Source organism: Trachypithecus francoisi, unplaced genomic scaffold (genome assembly GCF_009764315.1).
Source record: "Trachypithecus francoisi isolate TF-2019V2 unplaced genomic scaffold, Tfra_2.0 Lachesis_group10, whole genome shotgun sequence".
NCBI classification, from domain to species: domain Eukaryota; kingdom Metazoa; phylum Chordata; class Mammalia; order Primates; family Cercopithecidae; genus Trachypithecus; species Trachypithecus francoisi.
In genome coordinates this window covers 116856273-116881464 of record NW_022681455.1, presented here as the reverse complement: position 1 = coordinate 116881464, position 25192 = coordinate 116856273, and the positions used below count along the sequence as shown (strand labels likewise).

Here is a 25192-nt window from a genome sequence, read left to right as displayed (position 1 = left end):
ACCTTCATTGGTATTTGTGTTAGGATTTAAATCTTTTATGAGGACACAATTCAACCCGTAACAGCACACATGTGGCGAAATTAAATTAGCATACTTCAAATGGAAAGTATGTTTAATGGTAATCCTCCCCTCTCCTCCCCTCCCTCTCTCTCTTTTGAGACACAGTCTCACTCTGTCACTCTGGAGTACAATAGCACAATGTTGGCTCACTGTAACGTCCACCGCCTGGGTTCAAGCAATTCTTGTGCCTCAACCTCTTAGGTAGCTATGACCACGGGTGTATACCACCATGCCTGGCTAACTTTTTTGTATTTGTAGTAAAGATGGAGTTTTGCCATGTTGCCCAGGCTGATCTCAAACTCCTGAGCTTAAGTGATCCTCCTGCCTCAGACTTTCAAAGTGCTGGAATTACAGGTGTGAGCCACGGCACTCAGCAATGGTAGCCTTTTTTGATCTCCTTCCCTCATTACTAGGGCCCTACTCATTTTCACAGTATTATCCTTGACACTTCTTATCCCACAGATGGAAAATAAGTGAGTAAATTTCTCATTTTTTGTTCTATTCTTTAGCTCTAAGTTTTCATAATTTTGTAGGAAAGAGGTCATTCTGTGTATCTAAGATACTAGGACCGTTATTCGCTGATTTAGTTTATTTACATATGACTGTAGACTTGGCTGAACACTTTTTCCTAGCCTGACTGAAATACTATGAGAAATGTTTCAATACTAGAAATAAAATATAGCCTTTAATAAATCACTGAAAATCTGATGTTCCTTTGTGAAAACTTCATGTAATTAATAGGGAAAAAAAGAAAAACTAAATAAAAAAGAAAAATGTAATCAAGTAGGTTGACAACCAGCAAAAGATAATTAAAATGATCCTGTTTTGTGTCTCGGTTTCATTAACATGTAAATGAGATTCATGAAGTTTGATATTGTGTTTTACCAAGAGCCATAGAAATGAATTAAGAATGAAAATGAGTCCCACTGATGGAGACTCCTGATGATTATATAAATTAATGAAAAATATGATTTGATCTAATTAATAACATACATTTTTGTGATGTATTGAACCACAACAAAGGAAATCAAGATAAACAGGTAAATTAAAATGTTGTGTTCCTTTCACTGGCCCACATTCTGTGAAGCTTTTATGACTCAGATGAAGTGGTGGTAAATGTCAAACTCTGCTTTTCTTTATAAAGAAGCACAGGATGGAGACCCTATTCTAGGATTAGCATTGCAATAACAGCATTCCTGCTGGTGGGTCCACAGGTACAAGGTCTGGAATGGCCACCAGAGAGGCTAGGAAAGTCCACTGATTGGTCAGGGATTCCGAATTTCAAAGAGGAAGAGACAGTCCTGTGTGACCAGTAACTCTTACTGCAAGTCACTCAAAAGGAACAGACTAGCATTATCCACTCAAATAGATTCAAGCACCCCCCCCAACTTCCTATTTGATAGAAGGGTCTCAGTTCTCACTCTCCATTGACATCTTCACATTCAGAAGCACACAAAAGTGGGTATCTCCAATAATATGAAATGAAATCTTTAAACTTAAGCTTAAAATCATGTTAAAGTGTTATGTCTGGATTGTAATGAGAACTATGTGTGATATATATCATGTATACCAGATGGCAAAATACACACACATACATACACATTTACCTATTTGTCATGTCCAATGTTCAGTGTGCTCAAGCATTAAGCACATATTAAGGATAACATCAAAGAGTAAAATTAGAAGTGACTGACTGATGTTGGCATGAGAGGAAGAGGATAATTAATGGAAGCAACACGGTTTTAATAATGCATGTTGTTGTTGTCCACTTTTTATGATTGTTAAAATGTTTTCTGTATTAGCACTGCCAAGCGTGATCACAGTGATCCTCTGTCTCTAAGTACACAATGTTTTTGAAATTCTGTCTTACTTCTACAGCAAGGTGCCATTTAATTATCTTTAGTTTCCTTTTAACATATTCAAGTGTCTTTGAGACAGGGTCTCACTCTGTCACCTAGGCGCTAGTTCAGTGGCACAATCATAGCTCACTGTAGTCTCCCAACTGCTGGGTTCAGGGATCCTCTTGCTTCAGCCATAGCTGGGACTACAGGCACACACCACAGGCGAATTTATTTTTTATTATTTTGTAGAGACAAGGTCTGGCCATGTTGCCCAGGCTGGTCTCGAACTCCTCACCTCAAGTGACCTTCCCACCTCAGCCTCCTAAAGCATTGGCATTATATGCATGAACCACCACACCTGGCTGAGTACTCCTAAAGGACCATGAAAATCTTGTTATGTTCCTATTTTTCAACTGATAAGAAAATCAACTGCATTGAGAATCCAAAACACTGGGGGATTGTTATTTTTAAATAATTAGCATTTTTGAAAATTACTTAACTTGAAACTGAAGGCCAATTAAGTTTTCATCCCTAATGTGCCCATAAGGACTGTATATTATTGTAGAAAATATTTTGTAAGATATATAAAAAGCTCGTCAGATTGAAGGAACTCAACTCTTTGTAACATAGGATGTGTCTCTTTCACATTCCAGAACAGAAGCGAGATGTCATACACATCTCATGAGTTTTAACCATTTGCTTATTTAGACATTTACTTTTATAATATATCATTCATAATGATTTTATGCAAAGATAATGAAAAACTAGTGAGATTTTCTATGGGCCAGTCAGAGGAGAAAAGCAGACTCACCATCTCTTCTATTCAGCCTTGCAAATCCAGGACCATGACTGCTGGAGAGCTCGGAAGAACTGCTGAAGGATGCCTGAGGCAAGGCAGACACAAGAGGATCATCACAGTCATCTGCCAGGAGGAACAACGCCACATTAGGGTTAGTTAGTGCTGATGGCTTTCATGGAATCAACAGACAAAACAACAAACAAGGAAAACAACAACATCAAAAACTAGGATCTAAGATCTCTAAAAATATGCCTACTACTTATAAGGGCTATTCTACTAGAAGTCCAATAAGTTCAGTGAGAAAAGAAAAAGAACTTGAAGACAGGAGAATATGAAAATATTTTTAAAATCATAAAATTATATAATAAAATAATATCTTAAGGTAGAAGGGATTATACCTCATTATAAAAGATTCGCAAATTTAGCTGTATGAAAATGAAACACTTAAGGTTTCCAAAAGACACTGTAAAGAAATTAAAAAGAAAAATCACAAAATGGAGAAAGTACTTGAACAACCTATAACCTAGTACACAATCAGTATTCCAAATAAAGGAAAATAAAGTAAAACAAAAACCACCTTTAAATCATGACACACATTAACAAAATAACACAAGGCACGATCAGACTTCACAGCATAGCCTGGTGTGGTGGCTCACACCTGTAGTCCCAGCACTTTGGGAGGCTGAGGCAGGCCGATTACTTGAGGTCAGGAGTTCAAGACAAGCCTGGCCAACATGGTGAAACCCCATCTCTACTAGAAATAAGAAATTAGCAGGGCGTGGTGGCACATGCCTGTAGTCTCAGCTGCTAGGGAGGCTGAGGCAGGAGAATCGCTTCAATCCGAGAGGCGGAGGTTGCAGTGAGCCAAGATCACACCACTGCACTCCAGCCTGGGTGACAGAGTAAGACTCTGTCTCAAAAAACAGACTTCACAGCACAGATCCTATATAAATTGATCCTCAAACTTATCAGCAAAAAGAGATGTAAACTGGGACTACAGAAGGATACTAATTTACGGACATTAGACTGGCAAAATGTAGGCCAAGAGAAGCTCTGACACACTGCTCATGGGAGTATAAACTTGAGCAACCATTTTAATAAAAACCACTTTTCATTAGTTGTATATCTGAACTTTCCCATATCCTATGTTCCACCAGTTCCTTTAATACACGTAGGTCCTCCTATGATGAACCCTCGGTCTCAAGGAGTTTTGTCTTTTTACCCAAAGGTGATATACAAATACTAGTAATTTTGTGTCCATGAAAATAAAAAAGTACTCAGAGGAGCTTGCATTTGTGCACCAGGAGACATGTATGATTTCTAGCAACGTTGCTTATAATAGCAAAAAAAAAAAAAATTGACAACCAGATATCCAATGGCCAAAGAACAAATAAAACATAGTGCTTTTCAAAACAGAATAATAGACACCAGCAAAAGAAACACCACCACCAAACAGAATAGTTGAATCTTAGAAGCGACATTTTTGAGGAAAACTAGTAATAAAATAATATATAATATGTTGATCGTTTTGAAAATCTTAAAAAGCAAACTAAGTAATATTGTATGTTGTTTGGGGACATATATGAGTTTAAAAAACTACTTTTACAAAAAGAAAGGGAAGCCGGGCGCAGTGGCTCAAGCCTGTAATCCCAGCACTTTGGGAGGCCGAGACGGGCGGATCACGAGGTCAGGAGATCGAGACCATCCTGGCTAACACAGTGAAACCCCGTCTCTACTAAAAATACAAAAACTAGCCGGGCGAGGTGGCAGGCGCCTGTAGTCCCAGCTACTCGGGAGGCTGAGGCAGGAGAATGGTGTAAACCCGGGAGGCAGAGCTTGCAGTGAGCTGAGATCCGGCCACTGCACTCCAGTCCGGGCGACAGAGCGAGACTCCGCCTCAAAAAAAAAAAAAAAAAAAAGGGAAGTTACAAAACTCAGGATCTTGATTACCTTGAGAGAAAAGCGGAATCAGCATACATGTATACAGTTTTAGTGTGATGGAATGCTCTAATTTGGGGGTAGGTGGTGTCAGAGGTGTTAGAACCAGAGTGACTCCATCATGAGGGCCAGGGAAACGAGGCTGAGACTTGCTGGGCTGCATTCCCAGAAAGTTAGGTATTCCTAGCCTCTAGATGCTTAGAGTTAAGGGAACGGATTGAAAATGTTTACTAAACAGACTCAGACTTAGGCGTGTCCTGATATCCCAGTATCTTGAGAACAAAAGCATTCCTAATTTTGCTTTAAAGCAAAAAAAAAAAAAAAAAAAAAATTTGCTTTTCTTAATTACTATATTTGCAAAATATAGTAATTAAGAAAATTAATCCTTTATCACGAACCCTTGTAGCAGAGCTCATCTCCCTATGATCTTTTCTAATCCTATATATATATATACACACACACACACACACACACACACGACACAAGTATTTGTACCAAGAGTGGACGCATTATTCCTCTTACTTTCAGGAATGCCCTACTCTGTCTATGGAGCTGCTGAACTTTCACCAGTTTACTTTCTTAATAAACCTGCTTTTGCTTTGCATTGCTGACTCGCCTTGAATTCTTTCTTGCGCAAGATCCAAGAACCCTTTCTTGGGGTCTGGATTGGGACCCCTTTGTGGTAATAATGGCATAGTCACAGGCTTCTAATTATGTTTCATATAAAATATATAACATACACATGCACAAGCACATACATTTACATATGTATCAACATGTATTAATGTGTATACATATTTATCATCTATCTACCCTTTTATGTGTATCACATATATTGCTTCTAATATTAAAAAAAAGCACAAAGAACAAGGGAAAGCATAAGAATAATCTCATGTGTATCATGAAATCCACACATGTTTAATTTATTCAGCCAATTCCTCATTCGATGTCATCTTTAAAGCATTTGCATTTTATACTCTTAAGTTGTTCCCACTTTTGCTCTAACCAGAAAAATATTTCTCTCCCATTTAGTTTTTAACATATACATTCTGTAATTTAAAATTATACAGGGTTACTGTCCCAAATGTTTTAATTGTGATTTAATTTAAATAAAATAAATCTAAAATTATCTAGATTCACCTGAAATTTTATTAAGTTTATTATACCTGAACCTAATTTGTTCTTGAATGCCTTTCGCAAGAACTTACCTGAGGTAGCATTTTACTTTTCAAGATTGTCTCAATTTCATTCAAAGTCTACTTTTTCTTACTCTTACCTTAAATTCTTTCACCATTACAACAGACAGCTCCTGCATGTCTATTGACTAGCTTAAGTACTAACGCCAGCCAATCCAGTTGTAATTCAAGAATAAAGAGTGTAGACATAGACAAATATACAAGCCATGGAGGGGTGAAGGAAATTCTGATTATTGCCAATTACAGCAACAACAAAAATGTTTTAGTGTGCTGTGGAAACTATGGCGTGTATGTTTATACACACAAGTGAATGCATTCCATATATGGAAGGAGGGCTCATATGTGGGTGTGTGTTTACTAGAACTAGGAATTTTTAAAATCATTTTCAGCTTGCGGGTATAAATGTGGTGAAAAGGGTGTTTAATTGCAATTCACAATCAATTATGTAGATTCAGGTTGATGTTTTGGATGTAATGCCTCTCCGGTGCAATCACTCTAGGGAACATATATTTATTGTTCATTTATTTTTTCCAACTATAAATTAAGAATCAATATTGTTCTATGTCTAGCTTTAAAAGAGCAGAATTAAAACAAAAGAAGGGGTACTTCTTCCATTTGTAGGGAGAAAGACATGTAATATGGAAAATGGAAGGGCACACAGGGGCCTTGTGATATTTGGTCAAGTTTTGGTTGTTGACCTTGGTGGTTACATGGCCTTATTATTCTTTACCGTGAGCATATACCTGCCCCTACAATCTGTTGTATGTTTATTTGACGATGATATAGTGTAGTTATTCTCACAGAACTGATAATAACTAAGACACATTTTGAGAGCACTCTGTGCTAGGAAGTTATAATCCTGCCACACACAATAACTAATCTTTACCCTTCCTTGTTGATATATTGATGTTATTCTCTTACAGATGAGATCATTGAACACAGTTCTATTAATTTGCTCTTCTCATTGTGGTAGAACCATATCTGTAACACGAGTCGGGGGCCAGAATCCACCATGTAAGAATACCACGACTATAATTATTATTTCTTTAGGTTTGACGTGTAGGAATTCCATCAGACACCATAATAGCCTGAATAGATTCTCTCTCAAGGAGTGAGTACTCCAGTTCCAGGTTTGCCAGGCTATTTATTTCCCATTTGATCTTCAATAGTCTTGACAAGAGAGGAAGGGAACCTCCAAGAGTAATAATCAGCCTGGAGTAAACATGACATTTTTCTCTACATACTAAATTGGAATTCTGGATTAAGCGTAAGTCTCCTAAGTCCAGAAAACCAGTTTTCTCTGACTGCAGAGAAAGGATCTAGACTAGAAAAGCTAAGGACCACATTCCAATTCCAGAGGTTCTTAACCAGAGATAATTTTGCCCTCCTGCTCCCCACTTCCAATAAACATTAGCAATATCTGAAGACAGCTTCGTCATCACAACTAAGAGAGGATACTTCTGGCATCTACTGGGTTGAGTCCAGGGGTGCTGTTAAACATTAGACAAAGCACAGGGTAGCCTTCTACCACAAAGAATGGCCTGGTCTCAAATGTCAGTAAGTGCCAAGGTTGAGAAACACTATTCTACAATCTGGTAAAGCAACTCAGCAAACTAGTCTTCTCCTGGAGTGATCTCTCAGCTAGAACTTCCAATGATTATTAGCTCTAATTTTCAGCTAATTTTCAGATGCAAATAAAGATTATTCAGTGCACGTGGGTATACAGGCATTTAAGTAGGGGCTTTTCAAACCGGAAATAACATTTTAACTATTTCAGCCTAAAACATAATTGCATTTTTAAAAAATTAAGTGCTATATCAGATTGGCTTATCATCCTGGTCCCTTTACTGCTGAGCCACGGCAAGATTCTTGGTAAAAAGGGGTACAGGAGACCATGGAAGTCTCCATTCACTAGTGAAATTTATTAATAGAATAACCAAACATTTCATGGAAGGTCGTACAACTGAAAATGCAGCTGGGTACTTTCAGTTCATCATTGTTTTCTTCGGTTAGAGAAGAAATGAACATGCTTATCCAAAACTGTATTACATTTTATTTGACTTTTCTCAGTCATATTAGTATTAGAATTTCCACATTAACCTTGATATAAGTTGCAAACACTGAAACTATAGCTTTAGTCTTTTCATTAAAAAATTTATATACACTAGTTACATCTACAATGTTTTAATGAATTCTGTTAGAATATCTACATTAGAAAAAAGTATGCTGAGTCATTTTCATACACATACACCATGTACACACAAATCTATGGCTTTCTGTTCAACATCTCAGAAAAGTCACTATTTACTCTACATGACAGAAAAACTTAACATTGTCATTAAAACATCGATGGTAAATTAGATCTCTGGCAGACTGTATATACAGAAAATCGCAATAGCCTCCTTCAACATAGCTTGCATCTTTATTGATGCAAGGTATACTGAAAATATTTTAATATAGCTCTATTAATGACAATTTTATTTTACAAAGGGCTTTAATGCATAATTCTCATAAGCAAATAAAAGCTGTTCAGTTTTTAATAAAAGTAATTCAATTTTCTTAACCTGTGTGTAATACTACCTGTACTAATAGGTATATATTATTAGGTGCTACATTCTCAGTGCTTTACATGCATTAACTCATTTGATCCTGACAAACACCCAATATATTTGATATTATTAACTCTAGGGACACTTGAGGAAAAAAGAGCACAAGAATTAAATAATTATTAAATAATTAAATTAGGTAAATTAAACAATTTACCTAAGGACCCATGACTAACAGGTGGTAGAAAGTGTAATTAAACTCAGGCAATATGGTGCCAGATCTTCTATTCGGAGCCAGTACTTTGTCGAAACAAGTACTGGCGACCTAAAATACACTTGTCAAAAAAAAAAAAAATATATATATATATATATATGGTTGATTTTCAGTAGTAGCTTAGTTGCCACTGAGTAGTCATCTTCTCGGTTATTTGGAAGACATGCCAAAATTAGTTTCATGCCTGCTAATGAATCATATGTCCCATAAAAATATGCATTGGAGAATACACTAGAAAAGACAGAATAGGTAGCAAACATAGTTTAAATCATCAAAACTCCTCACACACCAGAGGTAGGGGTGAGACCTTTTATAAGGAAGCTTTGGAAAGATCGCAGTCTCGTTCCTATCAGAAAACATTTATTCAGACCTACTCCAAATAAGTCCATTGATAGATTCAGGATTAAGGAATGGCCTTCCCTTCAAAAAATCTATTTTCTTGAACAAAACATTTTATTCCAATCTATATTAACATTTCCATCTAGTTAAAATTGGAAATCATCAACATATTTAAGAAAGTTTGGAATTATGTTTGTATGTATCAAAAATTATTATTTATAAGTCAAGATTTCCAGAGATTTTGACAATGATATTGTTGCCTAACCATAAACCCAGTCTGGGCTACTGCTACAAATTTCAGGTTCGTTTCAGGATTCCAGGTGGAGTCTTGTCTCCTCGCCCCGGCATGGCACACAACCCAGTACCTGATGTACCTCTGTTTCCTGCCCAATGAGAGACTGAATACACAGATGAGAAATGGCCAGTCTACATGCAAAAAATAGAACCTGTAGCAACCAGTCCAGGAAACCAACCTACTATCTACAGGAACGAAGCCAGACTTCTGTCTGAAGCAACCAGTCCAAGAAGCCAAATAATAACTCTTATAGCAATTGGCCCCTGTATTAGTCCGTTTTCAAGCTGCTGATGAACACATACCTGAGACGGGGAAGGAAAAGAGGTCTGACTGAACTTACAGTTCCCCATGGCCGGGGAGGCCTCAGAATCAGGGCGGCAGCAAGAGAAAATGAGGAAGAAGCGAAAGTGGAAACGGCTGATAAACCCATCAGATCTCATGAGACTTACTCACTATCACGAGAATAGCACGGGAAAGACCAGCCCTCGTGATTCAATTACCTCCACCTGGGTCCCTCCCACAACACGAGGGAATTCTGGGAAACACAATTCAAGTTGAGATTTGAATGGGGACACAGCCAAACCATATCAGCCCCAAATAGCCAGGACTTAATAATTTAAGCTTCCCTCATTTTTGTCCTTGTTTCCAATTTAGAACTGGCTGAATATGTTTAGGAGATAGTCAGAAACTTCTGCTAAGTACAGAGAAAGCCGAATGTATACCATTAACTGATCCCATAGGATGCCCCACTTCTGGCCAGTCTGCTACAGCTTCACCTAGCCAAGGCCTCCAGCCAGGGCATACCTGAGCCTGTCCCTTTACTCCACTGTAAAGCTTTCCTCTCCTCTGCCTGCTTTTGAGTCTCTGCCAAACTCAAATGGTGGTGGCCAACCACCTTGCTGCAGCAAACCCTAAATAAACAGCCTCTGCTTGATTTCCTTTGAGTGGGCATCATTTATCACCATACCATGGAGCTCTCCCCAGCTCTGCCATCTCATCCACACAGCTGCAGCTGTATAGTCTACCCTCAGCACCAAAAAAGAGCCACCAAAGTCAATTTTAAGCACCCAGAAGACACAAGTATGTTTAAAAAGCAGAATCAGCCACCTGGTATAAAGTATTATAGGCCAGGTGTGATCGCTCATGCTTTTAATCCCAGCACTTTCAAGGCCAAGGTGGGAAGATCCTTGAGGCCAAGAGTTCAAGATCAGCCTAAGCATGATGTCAAGACCCGTCTCTAAAGAAAAAATAAAAATAACCTGGCATCCTAGCTACTCAGGCGGCTGAGGCAGGAGGATCTCTTAAGTCCAGGAGTTTGAGGCTGCCCTGAGCTATGATCACACCACTGCATGCCAGCCTGGACAATATAGCAAGACCCCATCTCTAAAATAAAATTTAAAATAAAAATAAAATTATATGGATCAGCTCCAGGTTGCAGGGTTGTCACATCTCTGTAGTGTGCTTCTTCAGTGATTCATCCTAATTGCCTGGCAGCATCACCCCAGGGAGATTTAAAATTTCCCTTGATTGTGTCCCACAGCCAGAACCATGCTGGTTTGGAAACCACTGAAATAGAGTTGCAAATTAATTTCTATCCAGTGGAGAGTGTTGTTCCTTTCAAAATGTCTTTACGCTTTCCATACTATTTCACGGGACTGGGAAGGAACACAGCCCGAAGGACTGAAGGAACTTTTGTGGTGTCACACCACAGCCCTTTCTCCCTGGGTAGTAGCCATGGTGCCTGACGGTGTGTGGAGGAGGCTGCTGCACCATCACATTCTGATGAGAAAAAGAATAAGTTTAGGGAAAACTGACAATACACCTAGGATTGAATAAAACATAATTTTTCTAAGCATAGGTGACAACATATGAGCCAATCCTGGCATCTCTCCCCCTCTCATCATTACCTAAAATGATATTTCCACTCAGTTAAATGCCATGAGTGTAGACTACTATGCAATTCTTTAGCTTCTTTAAGTATTAATTTGACATTGACATGAAAATTAACATTTACTTGAGAATCCTGGTTTTAGATATTTGAAATAACACAAACATGAGCTTCTAATTCTGTCAGTCATTGGCTTAAATCTAAAATATATATATATATATCTCGCTGCAATTTAAAACAAGTAACTATTTATCAGTATGTTTTCCCAGAGCTAAACTAAAGACAGGGATAATTTTCCAGTTATCAAGTAATTCATTTAGACAGCAGCCTATAAATTTCTATGCATTTTCTCCTATAGGAGCCATGAGTAGTTTATATATATAATTGTTAATTATCTGTGATGTTATTGAGCTAAGCTTTCATTTGGAGGCAAACACTGGCTTACATGCTCCAAGTTATAGCCTGAGTTCGAATAGCTTTTCCAATTAATCTTCACAATTAATGGATTAATGAGAAGGCAGTTAACTTTTAACGACAGCACAGCCAGGGGCTGATTGATTTTAGAGGTTTAATAGCAACTATTTTAAGTCCAGATATTAGAACAAAGAGACCAATCAAAGGTAAAGGGGTAGAAGAAATAATAATTTTTTAGAAAGTAAAGAGAGCATCAGAGATCTAGAAATCTGCACACATTACAGACTTTTATTGACAGATAATTTGGCCTTATGTGACACCATATCACAAAATTTGATATCAGGAATAGTGAAAAGAATATCTTCATGGGGTAAGCATTTCTGGAGTTTGGTATATATACATGCATTTAAAATAGATAGTCAGGAGAATTAGAGGATCAAAAGTTATTTTTAAAAATATATCCAAAGATGCTGAAACCTATTTCCACTTTTCCCACAATGATAATATCAATTTAGTCTCCATTTCATCACACACACCTCAGCTAGGTTTGCTGATTTACTAAGTGAACAAATTGTAGTTGTTGCGTATTTGTATCGTTGCTTTGATTAATGCGGTCAAACGATATTTTCCATATGTTGTTATCCATTCTCAATACCTGCAAATTGTCTGTCATTATCCTCTGTTTTCCCACTTAGAAACATAATTTAAATTAATTACAGTATTATACACATTGTTGGCCAAACATATTTGTTTCAGATGCTTTTTCTGTTTTTATGTTCACTTTTAATTTTGCTCATGCTTTTTGTATTATTCAACGAAGTACTTTTGTTATTGTTAGGCTATGGCTGTGTGTTTAACCATGTACTGTAATCAAACATTTGTCTCTTTGTTAGTGATCTACTTAAGCATTGCGAAAACATGGGCTCTGGATTCAGAGAGGCCAGTCCTCAAATTCCTGCTCTGGTACCTCCCGAGGTCTGATACATACTGCTTCAACCTGATGTGCCTCTACCTGCAAAGTGCACATAAAAAATATCCCCTTCACAACAGAACTGAGAGAACTTCATGTTATACCATACATAACATTTTAAAAGTACAGAGTAGGTACGCAAAATAATCCACCCCCTTTCTTCTTGAATACTTCCCAATACCATTAAGCAAAGAAAAGTGTGTTATCAGAGATTTTTCATATGCCTGTCTTTAATGCACCACCTCGAAAATTAGTCAGTGTGAGAAACTGATTTAGAATTGTGGAAACAAAATCTTCTTATCAAGTACCGGCCACTGGAGGTATGCGAATCATCTTGACTCCTGCCTGTAACATCTCACGTTCAAATCTTCTGACTTGAGCACCACTTAGATTTTTCACTGTATGCTTTCAACATTTTGCTTTCTACAACCAGTACAACTAAATATTCACAGTTTCAGAGTGTAGGGGCCCATCATGTTTTACTGCATTCACTTAGGATTTTTTTTGTTTTCGTAGAGATTGGGAAGTCAGAAAAGGGCATATTTGACCCTGGACGTTAAGGGCCCACTGTTGATACACAGTGGAAAACAAGAAAGACAGATCTTCAGAAAAAGATCAAAACCAACTAACTGCTTCTAAATGAAAGTCTATAACCTTATTAAGAAGGATGGGTTCCAGGAGGCGGAGCTTGCAGTGAGCCGAGAACATGCCACTGCACTCCAGCCTGGGAGACAGAGTGAGACTCCATCTCAAAAAAGAAGGATGGGTTCAGCCATTGTGGAAAGCAGTTTAGATATTTCTCAAAGAACTTAAAACGGAGCTACTATTTGATCCAGCAATCTCATTACTGAGTATATATGCAAAGGAGAATAGACCTTTACACCAAAAAGACACATACACTCACATGTTTATCACCATACTGTTCACAATAGCAAAGACGTGGAATCAATTGAGGTACCCACCAATCGTGGACTAGATAAACTATGATAAATATACATCATGGAATACTACACAGCCATTAAAAAGGATAAAATCATGTCATTCACAGCAACATGGATAAATCTGGAAGCCATAACCTTAAGTAAATTAATGCAGGAAGAGAAAACCAATTATAATGTGTTCTCACTTATAAGTGGGAACTAAACATTGAGCACACATGGACATAAACATGGGAACAGTTGACACTGCAGACTACTTGAGTGGGAGAAGGGGAGGGGACCATGGGTTGAAAAACTACCTGTTGGGTGCTATGCTCACTACCTGGGTACAATATACTCATGTAGCAAACCTACACATATACCCCCGTATCTAAATAAAAGTTGAATTAAAGCAAAAAAAAAAAGAATGGTGGCTCTTGCCAGACTGCCAGGCTCTGGACACCCTGTTCCTTCCCCACTGCTAAGCCAAGTAAACCCACTTCCCATGGTCAGGTCAGTCCCTGTTCTCAGTAATAGTGCTAAATTAAGGATGAGGAAATTACAGCCTTAAATTCAAAAGCCTTAGGTAAATTCTTTATTAAAAATGGGCAATGAAAATAAATTACTTAGCAGTCAACTTAGAAAAAAACAATGAAATAAACGTCAGGAAAGCACGGGAAGGAATTAGTAAAAAAAATGCCAGTCAATCAGTTAGAAAACACAGTAACAACAAAATCAATGAATCTAAGGTCTAGTTCTTCAAAACAAAAAAGACAATAAATTATAAACAACAACAACAAAAAACCCACTACATGTTTTTACGGAGAAAGTATAAGTATACAAAATGAGAATTAAACCAGGAAATTGTCATAGACATAGAGAAAATTGAAATAACTCTATGATCACTTTTCTCAAATACATGAAAATCAATCACAAATTTAGAGGAAAGCAATTTAGCAATTTCTTATAAAACTAAATGTGCAATTTTCACATGACCCAGCAATTGCATTTAGGCATTTATTCCAGAAAAATAAAAACTTATGTTCACACAAAAACCTGTACACAAATGTTCATAGCAGTCCATCCTCACTTCAACAGGTGAGTGGTTACACAAACTGCTACATACATATCACTAAATACTACTCAGCAATACAAATGAACAGACTACTGATACACAATACAACTTGGATGAATCCCCAAGAAATGAGGTTGAGTAAAAAAGTCTATCTTAAAGGTTACAAACTGTATGATTTTAGGGATTAAGATATGGACATCCTCGGGGGACCACATTTCTGCTTGCCACTGTTGCCAAAATGTAATTGCAGAACCAAACAATTAATTTTTTTTCAGATTTTGTGCCTCAAAATATTGCCCACTGATGGGTCAAAAGCAGTTTTGAAGGTGGATGTTGTAACACACATATATTGCTTTAGTGACGAGATCTCATATTTTGAGTGAGCCATTTAACAATGGAGTCCACATACATAATTTTATTTTGAGGTAGATAAAACTGGATCCCTCCCAAAGTCACTTGGAGTATTAACCCAATCCTCCCTTCAGTGCACAAAGCTGAGAAATGTTCTTCCCTCCTTTTTCAGCCCTTAGCGATGCTCCAGGCTCAGCCATAGTGCCCCCTTTCCTCTGACACCTGTTGAGAGCCCTCAATCCTCCCATCCTACCGGGAAATTCTTCCTTAACTTGAACAGGCTTCTATTATGGCACTTCTGTGGTGGTCTGGGTCTCTACTTGCTGAGATGAAAGTGACTGGAAGATCAATATCAGGTTACCTGTCACCTTGCACTGAAGCAAGAATATTGTGTAGCATAGTGATTACAAGTGTAGCTCTTGAAACCATCCTCTGTAGGTTCAAGCTCTGCCTCTGCCAAGTACTACATGATCTTAGGCATTTCATTTAAATTGCCTTTCCTATCTCTAAATGGGGATAATGATGGTACATACTAAACAAAACAGGGACTTCTGAGAATGAAATGAGTCAACAGATAAAGAATACTTGGTACTTGGTGTATAAAAAGCACTATGTAAGTGTTCACGATTGCTGCTTTAAGTGTTCATTATAAATTCCAAAGTTGAAGCTGAATAAAAGTTAACTGAATAAAAGTTAACTAGATTTCTCTTATAAAATCTTATAAGAATGACTCCTTAAGAAGGAGAAAGAGAGAGATCGGTATTCATCATTCCTAACCACAAGATTATCCTTCCCTCTACAAAAAAGGGGGACTTTACTGAATTACCTAAAAAGAAAGTAAAATTGCCCTTATGGTGCATTGTTTTCTCATTATGAAATAATTTTTAATGTTCCAAAAACCCACAGTTTTCTTCACATCTCTTGAGCTTCAGAGTTGTTTGTTTCACTTTCTCCAGAAAAGCAGAATTTTAAACTGCACATGATGCAGAAATCAAACAGCCACAATTTATTAAGAAAGATAGAAAGGAATTCAGAGAACATGGGCATCTCTTTATTTGGACACTTTTGATGATATAGTTAGAAATTCACACCGTGCCAACTAAACCACATGTCCATGAAGGTACAGCAACAATGTCCTCCTAAGTATGTGCTGCTTCCATTACCGATATTTTCAACCTGAAATTGCCATGGTTTCGACTCTGATTCCTGGAGGGAAAATTGAGTAAGCCTCAATTCAATTCTTATTCTACTCATATTAGATGATATTTCAACATCACTGAACAAATGCTCCATTTTATTACTAAATTATTTTAAGAGTTGTTATTTGTATTTCAAAGTATCACACTTAAAGATGAAGGCTGAAATGTTTCCTAGTGATAAGGAATCTTCCTGCAGATAAATGCATTTTAATAGGGGAGTCCACAAAGCTAGTTTAATAAATAGCTGTTTCTCAGTAAGGGAAAAAAAAATCAAGTCAACTAGAAACAATAAGCTTCTCTGAGCAATAACATGAGATTAGATGGAGAATATTTCCATTTCATTAGCTAAGATCATTGTGTTTGATTTCATAATCAAGCAAGGAAGAAGCTTGGCTGGTCTCAGAGGTTCATTTCCACTGTTTTAGAAGCTTGGCTAAAAGCTGGCAGAGTAGGTGTGCATTAGCTCAATGCAGAAGAACGGATATCTGTTCTGAGCTCTGGAATCTTTCCGTTTCCAGCAAGACTACACCCCCTACAAGAGACCCATCACTATTATAGGTAACTCAAATGTTCCCAGCTCCTGATCTCCCTAAACACATGCAGCATCATGGCATAGAGCCCTCCCTTCTAGAGAGATAGTCAGGTGAATGAGCCCCTCAGTGGACAAAATTCTAAAATGGTCTCCAAGATTTCAGCCCCCTGTATAGGCCTAGTATAATCCCCTCCCCGCGAGTGCAGGCAGAATTTGTGAATATGATGGGATATCAGCCCTGTGCTTATGTTATGTAGTAAAATTAATCTTGCAGATGTAATTAATTAATTGAAGTCCTTAATTTAGTTACCTAAAAGGGGTATTATCCTGAGTGGGCTGACCTAATCAGGGGAGATCTTCAAAAGCTCTAAAGGTCAGAGACACAAAAAGTCAAAGAGATAAGAAGCATGGGTGAAATTTATCTTACAGGCCTGAAAGGAGAAAATCACCATGTTGTAGAAAGGGTCACCTGTCAGGAAACAGTTGACAGCCTCTAGGATCCAAGGATGGTCCTTGATTGACAGCAAGCTCATAAATGGAGTTTCAGCTCCAAGGAAATTCTGCTAATTAACGTGAGCTTGGAGAGAACCCCAAGCCTTAGATGAGATCATAGGATGGATCCTTCATATTTCCAGGTCCTTCAGCTCCTTTCAAATCTATTGTGAAGTGAGGGGTTAATTTTATCGGATCTGCTTGCCCTGCTTGCTTTTCGTCACTTTTTGTTTTTGGTTTTATGTTTTTCCTTTTTCTATGAAGCTGAAGGCCATGGTAGCTGAAGGCCTCACCACCAAAGCTGAAATTTTATCTTCTCTGTCTACTTTATAGATGGATATCATTCCTAGGTCACCATGGTAGTTCCTAGGTCACCATGTTACTTCAGTTGTTTCTCAGAAACTTGGGCCAGCTGCTATTCAGTTCAAACCAGTGGAGACCACTGGCCTTTCAACTGGGCCTGTACAAGTGCCCGAGAAGTGGCTTTTTGATGTCAGAGAGCCAAAACTCCACCCACAGAACATGCTAACACCACCATTTTCTGTATATATGTCCTATGAAATGCCATGAACTCTGACTATTCCTGTGCACAAAAAAACTGTCACTTCATTTTTCCCCACTGCTAATAATCACCTTCCCCATGCCTTAGATCATGCCACTTCCTTAACCCATAAACATCCCTAAGCTTCATCTTCAGGGAGGCGGATTTGAGACCTGTTCTCCCACCTCCTCAATTGGAGACCTTGCCAATAAATCTTCTCTCTTTTGCAAAACCTTTATCACAGTGATCGATTTACTGCATGCAAGCAGAACAGACCTTGACCAGGCCAGTAACAATTGTAACCCTCCCAAAGTCCTGGTAACATTTCTTCATTACTAAACCAAGCACTGGTAACTCATGTATTCCAGGTCTTTCAGTACACATGAGTTCACATATTGTTTGCAAATACCACTGTATTAATTGTTAATATTATCTTAGATATTATGTACTATGCCTTGAATTACATCATAAATTATTTTAAAATAGAAAACAGTTGTTTCAATTCAATTCATTTGCATATCCCACCATGAACAACTTTTGGCCTCAAACAGAATTTTTAAAAATTTGAATTTTTGTTTTTGGATTTTAGAACTCAAAATCATTAGTTGAAAATAACTCTTGGAGCTATTAATATGATGATGGTATTACAAGTAGCCACCATTTGTCATTTTGTTTTTCAAGACAGCTGTTTAAAAATTGATCATCCCCATAGTAAAACACAAAGATCAACAGTCTCATTCAAAAACGCTCTTTTTGTGTGTGTTAATTTTGTATACACTACTCTTACCCACAATTTCCTGGAATTATGAAGACTGTGGTATAGTTTTTCTTTGTTTTCATGTTTGTAAGTTATTATTTCCATGTTAGTTCCTATAAAATACTGTTGAACTGACCAAGTATGTACTTGTCCATCACCTAGGCACTCTTTTATAAAAGATGCCCCTTCCTTGACATCCAGGTACTTCCCTGACATATGTTAGAGTGTCTAATGTACTGCAAATTGATTTCACGTTTATCAATGAAGACATGAATAAATAAATTGATGCTTGCCAATGTGCCAGTGTTTTAACTGGAGCCCTCTAGAGAAAAATGTTATGTGTATTGCATGCTATATGTCAGCCATGTTAAATCTTTACTACAACCTTGTGAGAAAGATATTATATTTATTTTCTATATGAGAAATTGAAGGTCAGAGAATTTTAATTTCTTGCTGATGACTTTGGGCTCATTTATTTGCCATTCAACATCTTTGCTTTTAATTTATTATTTTGTATTACACTTTAAGTTCTGGGATACATGTGCAAAACGTGCAGGTTTGTTACATAGGTATACATGTGCCATGGTGGTTTGCTGCACCTATCAACCCATCATCTACATTAGGTATTTCTCCTAATGCTATCCCTCCCCTAGCCCCCCACCCCCTGACAGGCCCTGCTGTGTGATGTTCCCCTCCCTGTGTCCAACAGCACAGCTCTCCCATTTTATTGCTTGAACTAGTTATTTCAGCAAGTATTTGAGGACAATGTCCTATGTGGACATGATGTGGGATAGGCAAGACACCTGCTTATAAGCAATAGTGGAACATATTCTATTTAAAAGTGAGATTCCTTCAAAAATACATCAGTGATATTCCAGATGTCACCTGCAAAAAGTTGCCTTAACTTCTTGAAGATGATAAGAAGTTGTAATGAAGGAAGTTAGAGGTCCCTACCAGGTCCTAGAGAACATCAAGTCACAATCAGCGAAGAGGAACTGATTTACTACAAACCACACTTGAATCATTTCTGCCCTACCTGCCCCTACCCAACTCACTATTGGTATTAAATGTCCACCACCCACATATTGTTTTGCTCCACTCCATGGCTTAAAAAGAAAGAGACTGAGCATCTCAGGAAATGTGCCTGTTGATAAGAATATGGTCTGGGAGAGGATCTGCAGTCCAGCTGACCAGCACCCCTGCAGGCAATTAAGCCCTTGGAGAGCTCTATATGGCTGCAGCCATCCCATTACTTTAAGGGTGTGTTCACTCCACTTGTTAGCTTTCTGCTTTAATTTCAGATTCTAATGAATTCTTCCACTTGGGTGGACCCTAGAACTGAGACTCTGGCTGCTTTCCAGCACAGCCCCCTTACCTCACCCCCACACACACATACATACACACCTGTGCACACACAATGAATGGGGTAATCCAAAGAATCTAATTGCCATTCATAAAACCTAGAATGTTAATTCTAAACTCATTTTCAATCCTACTTTCTCCCACCCAATCAACCCTTCATATGGCTGCTCCAGGAAAATTACATTTTGCTTATTGCGTTTTAGTTAAACTTGACTATTACATTTTGATTAAACACATAGTTCTATTCGGGTTCACTGAGATTATCACCTTGGAATGGCCTCCAGATGAAGACCTATTGGCTAACCTCCTCGGGCTTAAGTGTCCTCCTTGTCTCTATGGCACCCTGTGTAAGACTCTTGTACAGTAATTAATAAAACATTAAAAATGTGTGCTCAGCTGTGTAGTTTGAAAGACTGTGGCAGTAGAACAAAAGGGATGGGGAAGATGTATGTACACTAAACAGGCAGCTGCAGTAATTTGTGGCTATGTGAAGAAATAGGTGAAGACAGCAGAAAAACAGAAGTGTCTCTTCGGGTTTCTGATTATGGATGATGAGAAAAAAAATAATATGTTTGATATAAAGAGTAGATGAGGAAAAGGAGAAGCAGAGACTATTTCTGATTCTAATTTAGTATCTGGTTTATCCGGTCTTATTGTATGAATAATTAAAAAATAAAAGTTTTTAACAGACATTTTTTAATGTTGCAGATGCCAAACAAAATTAAAGAGAGCAAGTTATCTGAAGTTCTTTTTTTTTTTTTTTTTTTTTTTTTTTGAGACGGAGTCTCGCTCTGTCGCCCAGGCTGGAGTGCAGTGACGGATCTTGGCTCACTGCAAGCTCCGCCTCCCGGGTTTACGCCATTCTCCTGCCTCAGCCTCCCCAGTAGTTCTTGGATAAAGTATTCTGAAACAGCATGCTGAAGGATTTGCATATAACCAGTAGCCAAGTGAAAGATTGTTATCTATCTATCATAAACTTCTGGGCTTCTTTTTGTATAGTAAATGTTGATAAATTTAAAAGATAATAGATTATGTGATAGCCTGAGAACATATTTCTATGAGCCCAGGGGAAATTTCAGCGATAGATTATAATCAAGTAAAGTCAAGTAAATCAAATAAAATTATTATCTTATTCCTCAGTACTAAGAATTTAATTTTTCACTGTAACACAACTCAGAGTATGCACATTTGAAAAAAAACAGCTCCTTTTAATTCTTTAGAGCTGCAACATAATAAATTAAATACATTATTATGATTGAATAAAAATAAATATAAATAGTTATCTTTTATTTGAGTTCATTCAGCACCTCAAGTAATTTGTGACGTGGGGAATTTATACTGGTAGGATCCAAATTCCCAGCCAATAGGATTTTGAACATATGTTTGTTAGTTTTAAGCAAAATTAAATTGCATAATATTGTTTTATAAATGATGAAATCTAAATGCCCAAGAAGATTTAGCTACACAGTGTCATCAATTAAAATAGTTTTCTAAAGACCAGTTGTTTGTTTTGTTGTACTTGCAATTCTGATGTTCCAAATGCTAAAACACTTTTTGAAAAAGAGATTTCCCTCTTATGTTTTATACATCTTTTGAGTTCACTTATAAATTACTAAAGGTTACTTCTTTACAACTTTGTTGAGGGAAAACCTTCTGGGTTTTTCTTCGTGGCTGGATATGTCCAGGGGCATATTTTAAAAATGTAACAGTTGCCAACGGAGAGCAACTGGAAGCCTCAAATGTTTCCTGCCATGGATTTTTAAATCTCATAAGATTTAATGCTACGGAACACACTGGAGAATTAAAGCTCTCTGGAGGGGCAATTATTTCAGCTCTTCTCAATGCTTGGGGTATCAAATATGGTCAATAATTCAATAGCATTCACCTTTGGCTGCTGAATCCCTAGATACAGCCAAAAAAAAAAAAAATTGATTCAATTGATGTGGAATTTCCAAAAGTAGTACAATTTGTACCATCATGATTAGCTGTACCATTTCTCTTTCTTCTCTCTCTCTCTTTCTCTCTCTCTCTCTGCCTCTTTCATCCATTTTGAGATCAGCATCTATATATCTTATGCCTGTTTTCTAGAATATACTTCAATATGGCAGGCACTTGGTAAATGTTTGTTTAATTAAATTGAATATAATTCAAAGAACACATTGTAAAATTTTAAACTTGCTTTTCCATTTTATCATTTTACCAAATTCTCTTTTTACACATCCAATGATAAATACATAAGCCCTAAATGTATCTTTCCCAAAGCATTGAAATAAATCAGCTATAGGATTTCAGTCTTCTGTCATAAGGCAGATGTATTTAATCTCTACTATTTAAGCCAAATGGGTGGGGTGGAGGTAGGTATTTGAATGGAGGACAGGAAAACATTATAATGCTCTGTGTTGTGGAAGAATCACCCATGAAACCTTCAATTCAGGAAAAATTCTTATTCTTGCCAAAAGCAAAAGATTTCATTAAAATGCAACAATACATAATGTTAGAAAACATTTTGTATCAGCCTTATTTCAGAAAGATTGTGCTCCATACATTACCATGGCATAGTCCTCAAATATTGCATTATACAAATCACACACAATCTCAAAAAAGTTTTTAAATATGATCCTTTGTAGAGAAGTTTAGGAAGAGAGTTTCAAAAAATGAACACACTTAAAATTTCTTATTCAGTAGCCGGGCATGGTGGCGCGTGTCTGTAATCCCAGCTAGTCTACTCAGGAGGCTGAGGCAGGAGAATTGCTGGAACCTGGGAGGCAGAGGCTGCAGTGAGCCAAGATTGCACCACTGCACTCCAGCCTGGGCGACAGAGCAAGATTCTGTCTCAAAAAATAAATAAATAAATAAATATTCAGAAGAAAAACAGCTACATACAAAAAGCATAGTACATCTTTAGGAAGATATATAAGCACATTTATTATAATACAATAAAAAGCAAAACCCACCAACTTCAATTGGCCACTCCTTGCTCTCACGTGTCGCTACTTTCCAACAGTCATGACGTGCTGTCAGTTCTACACGCTCATGTGGAACAAGTTTGTTGTTGCCTGTTCTTCATTAGCATTGTCACCGTGTCCGTTTTTCTGTAGCTCTTATTACTTTTTACAGGAGTTCATTCCCCAGCTTAATATCTAGTCTCTGTGGACTCAACTTAGACTCCATTTCCTGTTTTTTATCATTCCCATCCTTCACCCTCCTGAGAGTTTTAAGTTTATAAAAAGCAAATCTAATCAGTGTCACACATACGTGCATACATAACACTTATAATAATAAAATGACCCATCAAGATTCTAGAGAAGAACCTCAGTCCTTAGCTTTACCTACAGGACTGCTCACGACTCGGCCACTTCTGATCATTTTTGTCCTTCTGCACTACTGTGGTGCATTCAAAGGCTCCACGCTTTTGTGGACCTCCCTATGATGGGCATGTGTTTCCACCTTCTTTCCTCATCTGGCTGTCCTATTCATCCTTCAGTAAACACCTTTCACTGACTCCCACTGCTCACACCTCATGTTCTGCCTGTGACCACTCCAGATATTGTGTATGCCTCTCACTCATTGCACTTATCACACTGTGCTGTTTTTCTATAGGACCAGGAAGTGGCAAAGCTGAGCTTTAAGACTGAGTGAGCTATAAGAGTACAGCCTCTGAGCACATTGCCTGTAATAACACTGGCCCCCTCCATAAGCACCTTAAACAATACAATACACTTTGTTTTAAGGAAAAAGCAAAACCTTCAGCATAAAATGTGGTCACAAAAGCATTGCGTGTCTGAGAGTCGAAACTTCTGCTCTCAATTGCGAGCAAGAATTTACTGATTCGGGCCATAATAACATTTCAAGACAACTGATGCTGAAGACATGTGTAATGACAGGTACCACACTGTGGAGGCTTACTAAATATTTGTTGAGTGAATAAATGAATGAAATGAGCAAAGTAAGGTGAAACCCCAAGAAGTCGTAGAAATGACTATGGTTCAGAACACTTTAATAGACCGAATGAACAACAGCCCAACCCAGAGAAAAGTAAGTGTATGAAACCAAAACCACCCAGGGAATGTAAAAAATATTTTACTAAGAAATTTGTTAACATATTTAGTTTCTTTCTTTCTTAGATATAATTCACTGAATCATCAGTATCAATGCAAAAATAACCAGAGTCCCAAAGCGTGATATTACAGAGTACATTTAGCATGAAACATAATCAGCCAGTACAATTCTTGGGGATAAACTTTTAAACTGTCACTTCATAGGTAGGTGAAAACTATGAAAACCCATCTGATATCAACTCTAGTGATATTACTGGTTATTTATTGATTTTTAAGAAAAATGAGAGGAAACACACAGGTTACCAAACAAGTCAGAATTGTATTAGATCAGGAATCCATATTGAAGTGTAGTATGGATCACAGTCTGCCTTTTATTAGAGTTACTTTTTATCTTCTCCATTTGCTTGTGAGTCCCTGAATAGCAGGGATTGTGACACATTTATCATCATACCCCACCACCCTGACTAGAAGAAGAAACTCACATGTAGCTGTTTCAGAAGTTGAATGAGTGGATGGTTTCTTACTCACTCTCTAAAATCTCTGATAATTTATTTTCTGTATATCACATTGGGAGCCCACTTAGAAATAAGAAGTGCCCCTGAAATGGCAACTAGATAGACAGACAGGGACTTCTGTGTTTGCATCTTTTGCTCTGAGAAGAATGGATGGCTTAGGAAATGACTGTAGAACATTAAGAGAAAGGCTAAATACAATTCTCAGTTCAAACCACACTACTAAAAATGCTACATTCAGTCGTGGGTATCAATTATATCCTTTATTAAAAAAAAACAGTTTGTTTTTAGATGCAATGATTTGCAACTCTAAGATCAGCCATTTGCTTATACTATTTCAACGGATATTTTGCCTGGCATATGAAAAGTGATTAAATTCTTTTATTTTCAACAATATCCCAGTCAGTTCCAAGCAAAGAGCTCTACAACTATGAAGAGATGCTTTGTCAAGTGATCCCTTAAGTGCAGTCACTCAAATCCACCTAAAAATTGATTATATAAATTAAGAAGAAACTCATTTCAGAACAAATTAATTAATTTCCTCTGAAATTACTTTCCCTTAATATTTTGTTACTTGTGTAAAACATACAGACAGGTAGATAGGAAGAAAACTAGAAAACAGCTCATAAATATTGTTATGTTGAAATATTATTCAAATTGAGATCACATTGCTTTGTTTGATAGAGTAAATGCTTAAAGATGTTTGTGAGTAGTGAAAAGGAAGATCACAAGGTCATCAAGACCATTCTGGCCAATATGGTGAAACCCCATCTCTACCAAACATACAAAAATTAGCTGGGCATGGTGGCACACGCCTGTAGTCCCAGTTACTCGGG

The 25192-nt window shown here is 37.4% G+C and overlaps 1 protein-coding gene across 2 annotated transcripts in view; it reads right to left on the bottom strand.

Moving 5' to 3' along the window:
• The window catches only part of CNTNAP4 (contactin associated protein family member 4), a 278461-nt gene that overhangs the window by 237343 nt on the left and 15926 nt on the right, over positions 1-25192 (bottom strand). Inside the window, exons 1-2 of one of the 2 annotated variants that reach the window (XM_033219076.1) lie at positions 9629-9690; positions 2713-2823 (exon numbers count right to left, since the gene is read on the bottom strand). In XM_033219076.1, the coding sequence (XP_033074967.1) occupies positions 2713-2823; positions 9629-9638 (121 nt within the window). In that variant the 5' untranslated portion in view covers positions 9639-9690. Of the gene's footprint in view, positions 1-2712; positions 2824-9628; positions 9691-25192 lie in introns of those variants that run through there. The other variant, XM_033219075.1, reaches the window with a different exon arrangement.